The 5,809-nt window shown below is 35.8% G+C and overlaps 2 protein-coding genes across 2 annotated transcripts; one reads left to right on the top strand and one right to left on the bottom strand.

Annotated features, from left to right (window-relative positions):
• The first annotated feature begins 235 nt into the window (after nucleotides 1-235).
• On the top strand, nucleotides 236-2,504 carry LOC125838439 (COBRA-like protein 3). Its single transcript, XM_049517495.1, has 5 exons — nucleotides 236-376; nucleotides 670-1,126; nucleotides 1,214-1,373; nucleotides 1,479-1,759; nucleotides 2,143-2,504. Exons 1-5 carry the CDS (start codon nucleotides 236-238, stop codon nucleotides 2,502-2,504), a joined length of 1,401 nt encoding a protein of 466 aa, XP_049373452.1.
• Nucleotides 2,505-3,219: 715 nt separating this feature from the next.
• LOC125838445 (COBRA-like protein 4) lies at nucleotides 3,220-5,328 on the bottom strand. The gene is made up of 7 exons (XM_049517499.1): nucleotides 5,219-5,328; nucleotides 5,055-5,134; nucleotides 4,708-4,948; nucleotides 4,416-4,631; nucleotides 4,182-4,329; nucleotides 3,837-4,114; nucleotides 3,220-3,603 (listed from the first exon to the last, which is right to left on the bottom strand). The coding sequence occupies exons 1-7, from the start codon at nucleotides 5,274-5,276 to the stop codon at nucleotides 3,320-3,322; spliced, it is 1,305 nt and encodes a 434-aa protein (XP_049373456.1). The 5' UTR covers nucleotides 5,277-5,328; the 3' UTR covers nucleotides 3,220-3,319.
• Between the last annotated feature and the right edge of the window lie 481 nt (nucleotides 5,329-5,809).

Here is a 5,809-nt window from a genome sequence, read left to right as displayed (position 1 = left end):
AATTGACTACAACTTTGGCCTTCTATATAGAGAAATTTGAAGCTCAAAAGTTGATCTTTAATGTTTTTTCTGATTGATTTTTCCCCTTTTTTCCAGAGGAAAAGTGCATGAAGGGGAAAATTACATATATTAGAGCCAATGTGTGTGAGACTTTAGTAGCTAAAATGAGATATTACCAAATCATTAAACTTTCTTCCATTTGTCTTTGTAATAATTATGATCCACCATGCACAACATGCATGTATTAAGTTTTTCTTTGTGTGTTTGTATTACCATCTCTTGCATTTTTATTCCAGATGCGTTTGATGCATTTGATCCCAATGGGAACATCACAATAAAATGGGATGTCATCAGCTGGACACCAGATGGATATGTCGTAAGTTCGTTAGCTCTTCCATACATACTAGGAGTTCGGACTACGTACCTCTCGATCTTCATATTATCTGTCTTTTAACGTTTTTGCACACTTATGAAAGACATTTAAAATAGCCATGCCCTAGTCATATGAGTAGTATATGACCTACTAAGTCACTAAGCTATATATCCTTTTTAAACGTCTCACTTAATTAACACTCTACCACAGTAAGGTACATTTGGAAAACAAGGTAACTCCTACTTTTCTAAAACGTCAAATGGACTTGTCATTAATCATTATGGTTATTTGGACAGGCTGTGGTGACTATAAACAACTTCCAGCAGTATAGGCATATCCAACCACCAGGCTGGAGTTTGAAATGGACATGGGCAAAGGATGAGGTGATATGGAGCATGCTGGGAAGTCAGACTACGGAGCAAGGTAATTGCTCAAAATTCAAAGGAGATATTCCCCATTGCTGTAAGAAGGATCCAACAGTTATCGACTTGTTGCCTGAAACTCCTCACAACCAGCAGATTGCAAATTGTTGCAAGGGAGGAGTTGTCAACTCATGGGGCCAGGATCCTTCAAATTCCATTAGTTCATTCCAACTCAGTGTCGGTTCTGCTGGAACAACCAACAATACAGTTAGAATACCTAAGAACTTCACCTTAAATGCACCAGGACCTGGATATACTTGTGGACCTGCTAAAATTGTTAAACCAACTAAATTTTTTACTCCAGATGGGAGAAGAGTGACACAGGCTATGAGTAAGTTAATTAGAACTTTAATATCATGCTCATTTATAAGATGCAGTTTCATACAGGCTAACTTTAAAACTGTGTTGTTAATGACAGTGACTTGGAATGTCACATGCACATACTCACAATTCATGGCTCAGAATAAGCCTACATGTTGTGTCTCCATATCGTCGTTATACAATGACACAATTGTACCATGTCCTACATGTTCTTGTGGCTGCAAGAATAATGGCACTAAACCGGGAAGTTGTGTGGAGTATGTCCTAGTATATATATTCTTCAATTTTTTTAGGTCACACCTTAATTGTTCGAATTACTTTGTAATTTACTATCGGTATACTTCCCCTTTGTTTTCTTGTAGGGCAGAAAAGCCGCACCTAGCTTCAATTGTTTCGGACCATGGAAAGAACAACTTTACTCCTTTGGTCCAGTGCACAGATCATATGTGTCCAGTTGGGATTCATTGGCATGTGACGCTCAACTACAAGGATTATTGGAGGGTTAAAATCACTATAACAAACTTCAATTACCATATGAATTACTCACAATGGAACTTAATTGTCCAACATTCCAACCTTGATAACATCACTCAGGTTTTCAACATCAATTACAAGTCATTAACTCCTTATGGAGATCAGATAAGTAAGTTCTCTATCTAATTATAAAATGTGTTACCTAAAAAAACAGTTACTACTTAGACATTAGATAGATTTGCACAGCTGCCCCGTACTTTAATCTAGAATCAGAGTTATGTATCAAACGATCGCTTAAGGTGCACTTAAGCCCTATAGCTAGCTATGAAATAGGCTGAGCACTACACCTCGCTTCAGTAGCTTGCATTGTACCAATGAGACAGCACTAAGAAATAATATTTCACTTAATTATGAATCTGTTAAACTCGTTATTTGCATTTTGTGCTTAAATTTCCAATAAACATCTTGACTTGTTGCCATTCTTTTGGTTGGAATATTACTCTATTGAGTTAGTTTCCATATATATGACTAAACTCCTGACCTTTTTCGCAGATGATACTGCAATGTTATGGGGAGTTAAATCCTCCAATGATCTACTTGTGCAACCTGGTCCTTCAGGAAATGTCCAGTTCGAACTTCTACTCCGAAAAGATACATCAAATTTAACATTAGATAAGGGATGGGCTTTCCCTCGCAGAGTTTATTTCAATGGTGATAACTGCATCATGCCACCTTCTGAGGCATATCCACATTTGTCAAACGATGTTTCAGCCATGCCACCTCCTGATGCAGATCCACATATGCCGAATGCTGCTTCCCAGTGGAAGGTCTCTTTGCTTAAATTAGTAGTAACAGTTATGTTCTCTATGACATTCTTCTTTGCTAACACATACAAGTCTTATGCTCTCTATTAGTAGTGTATCACATGTTTTCCTTACAGTGCTAAAATCATATTATTTTGTATTTTTCTCAAGCTCATAGTGTTCCTAGAGCTGTTTGAAATAAAGGCCATTTAAGATTAGATAGAGCTTCAAATTCTTGTTTCTTAAATTCTTGTTCAAATGGAGTTGAATGCTTCTTAAACCATTTCTTGTTCTATATGGTGCAACTCGAAGGAATTTAGGATTTGCAGTTTATGGCTTCCTACAAGTCTATAACAACCTCGAGTTAATATACAATGATAATAGAATTCATAGTTAAGTATTTTAAGATACTTGGTAAATTTCTTAATACAAATACATGGTTTAGGCAAAACCTACTAGGTTCACGTGAACTCAGAATATTGTATAGCATTAACTAGAGAATATTACCTAGAATGCTTGGTAGGATTAACATTAACTGTAGAATAATTTGCTTCCTTTTATCTCTTACTTCTATTTTGTATATATACCAAATGTAATCGTATGTATTAAATCAACAAATTGAGATAAATCGTTCTTCAATTTCTCTCGTGTTTTCTTTGTTATATACAACATTTTGCAATGTCTTATGAAGTATTTGATTTAAACAGTTTCTAGCATTAGGGGACCATTGAACTGATATGAACAAAGTTTTTAATATAGTTGCACTGCTTGTCATGAACCAGCATGCTCAAATACTCTAGATTGCAGTAATACAAGTTCATGACATTTTCTTCCATCAAAGACTTTTCAAATACCTGTATTACCGATACAACTGAAATGGTTGCTTGGCTTCAAAATTTGTACTTGTTCACAAACTAGAGAAATGATCAAAACAGAACATGTAAAATCAAAAGCATAGAACAAAACAATGTCGAAAAAGCAACTAGATTCTGGTGGGCAAAATTGGGTAAGTAAGGATAAGTATCTGGCGGTGGTAGCATGCATTCATCGCCATTGAAGTATACTTTTCGAGGAAATGCCCATCCTTGTTTAAGGGTAAAAGTATCCTTATCTTTCTGGAGAAGCACTTCTGATTGAACATTTCCAGCTGGCCCTGCTTCCATAAGTAAGTCATTGTAGAACTTCATACCGTAGAACATACCTGTGTCATCTGCAGTACGAGAAGTTTTGTTAACATCTTTTCCACACCATGCTACTTTTGGCATATAAGATTAATTTCACTAGCTAGCTATAATAGTAAAGTCACAAGATTATTTATTTGTCACGTTAAAGTAACTGAACTTTACCTAGTATGACTAAGATTGTTTTGTGACTTCACTGTTATAGTGGGTAGTCACAAGTGAAATTAGCTCTTATATTGATGCAATATTTCAAAGAACTTACTTATCGATTGATATGGAACAAGAGGCTTGTAATCAAAGCTAAAAACTTGAGTTACATTGTTAAGATTTGGATGTTGAGCAACAAGAGTCCATTGTGTGTAATTGACCCTGTAATTGAAGTTGGTAAGAGTAATCTTGACTCTCCAATATTCCTTGTAGTTGAGTTTCACATGCCAATGGATTCTAACGGGGCACATATGTTGTGTGCACTGTAGTAATGGTGCATTGTCTTTTCGTGGAGTGTTTACCCCCACCATACTGAGTAGCTTGGAATCGCTCCTGTGTTTATGTCACGAGAGAATCAGTAATCTTTAACTGACTGTAAAAATAATCACGAGGGACTTACTTGATGCATTTGTGTTTGTTCTCACAACCGCAAGCACAAGAAGGACAAGAAGTAATGGTTTCATTGTAGAAAGTTGAGAGGGAGACACAACATTTTGGGTGTTTTTGGGCTACAAACTGAGAGTATGTGCATGTTACATTCCATGTCACTGCACAGGATTACAAGAAAATGATCACTTGTAACACACACGTGGAGTAAGAAAGAAGCAAGTGTATTTGATGAAGTAAAACTTACTGAGTGCTTGAGTTTTCCTTCTTAGATCAGGTGTGAAGAATTTGGTGGGCGGGACAATCTTTGCAGGACTACAAGTGTAACCTGGTCCAGGTCCAAGCAAAGTGAAGTTCTTGGGGAGTTTTACAGTCTTGTTTGTGGTACCAGCTTGGCCAACACTAACTTGAAAAGCAGAGACAGAAGATTGAGGATCTTGGCCCCAAGAAGCCAAAACTCCACCTTCAAAATTAAAGGACGAATTGTGAGTCTACCAATCTAGTTTGAATAAATTTGTTCTTAATATTAACACACACACCTTTACAACAATTGGTAAATTGTTGGTTATAAGGTACTCCAGGAAGCATATCTACAACAGTGGGAGTCTTCTTGCAACAATGCGGGATGTTTCCTTTGAATTTGGAGCAATCACCTTGTTCTGTAGCTTGAGCACCAATCATAGTCCATATCACTTCTTTCTTAGCCCATGTCCAGTCTAATGTCCACCCAGGGCTCATAATGTGTCGGTACATTTGGAAGTTGTTCATCGTTACCACAGCCTACGAGCGAGCAGACACAGATTCAGAATCTAAATTTGATTGGTTGTATTGGACACAAAAATGCTTCAGATAATGGATTTAATTTCTTTAAGGAAAGGAAACTTACAACATAGCCATCAGGAGTCCAAGACATGACATCCCATTTAATAGTTATGTTCCCATTGGGATCCAATGGATCATAAGCAGCTGCAACATTCATCCACATACTAATTAATTTTTACAACATACAACAAAAATAAAGTAACATGAATACAATTAATTGAATCTAACCTGCATATGAAAATAACACAAACAAAAGGCCAACTAGAGTGATCAAATAAGTCCTCATTATTTTTCTTTAGAATATTGGCCTCAAAGATGTTCGATTAATAATCCCAATAAAACTGGGGATAAATTGTTATTTACCAACTGGTTATTTGGTACAAAGAAAAAATGAAATATATATAAAGTTTGTTGTCTCTATATATCTCCTTTTCTTCATAGGGACTGTCTTTTATATTGTTGTTGGCCTTTCTGAATCTTGAAGCAAAGATTTGGTGAGTCTTCATATTTTTCTGCCTCAAACTTGACTGTAACATTTCTCCTGTGAAAACAAGATGACACTTTGAAAAATGACATAGTAACAAACATAAATATTATTTAAACTTTTCTAACAAAATCATTGGGTTATCATCCTAAGCAATTGTTAAAGTTAGTCTCACATATATATACACTACTACTAGAAACAAAAGTTTCCTCCATCGTGAATCAATGAGAAAATTTTTGTTTAACCCAACAATATATGCTATAGAACATGATTTTTTGCACTTTTTTCATTCAATTAGCTCACTGAGAAAATACATGATGGAAAACAAACTATTC

The sequence above is a fragment of the Solanum verrucosum genome, unplaced genomic scaffold (genome assembly GCF_900185275.1).
Source record: "Solanum verrucosum unplaced genomic scaffold, falcon-dt-bn FXZP01000155.1, whole genome shotgun sequence".
Lineage (NCBI taxonomy): Eukaryota > Viridiplantae > Streptophyta > Magnoliopsida > Solanales > Solanaceae > Solanum > Solanum verrucosum.
This window is presented reverse-complemented; position numbering and strand designations above follow the sequence as displayed.

Excerpts from the sequence above, each read along its gene's own strand:
- LOC125838439 (XM_049517495.1), top strand. The coding sequence starts at position 236 with ATGCATGTATTAAGTTTTTCTTTGTGTGTTTGTATTACCATCTCTTGC. Across the intron at positions 377-669 it reads GGACACCAGATGGATATGTC|GCTGTGGTGACTATAAACAA; the intron begins GTAAGTTCGTTA and ends TTATTTGGACAG. Across the intron at positions 1,760-2,142 it reads TCCTTATGGAGATCAGATAA|ATGATACTGCAATGTTATGG; the intron begins GTAAGTTCTCTA and ends CCTTTTTCGCAG.
- LOC125838445 (XM_049517499.1), bottom strand. The coding sequence starts at position 5,276 with ATGAGGACTTATTTGATCACTCTAGTTGGCCTTTTGTTTGTGTTATTT. Across the intron at positions 4,330-4,415 it reads AAGGAAAACTCAAGCACTCA|TGACATGGAATGTAACATGC; the intron begins GTAAGTTTTACT and ends AATCCTGTGCAG. Across the intron at positions 4,115-4,181 it reads AACAAACACAAATGCATCAA|GAGCGATTCCAAGCTACTCA; the intron begins GTAAGTCCCTCG and ends ACATAAACACAG.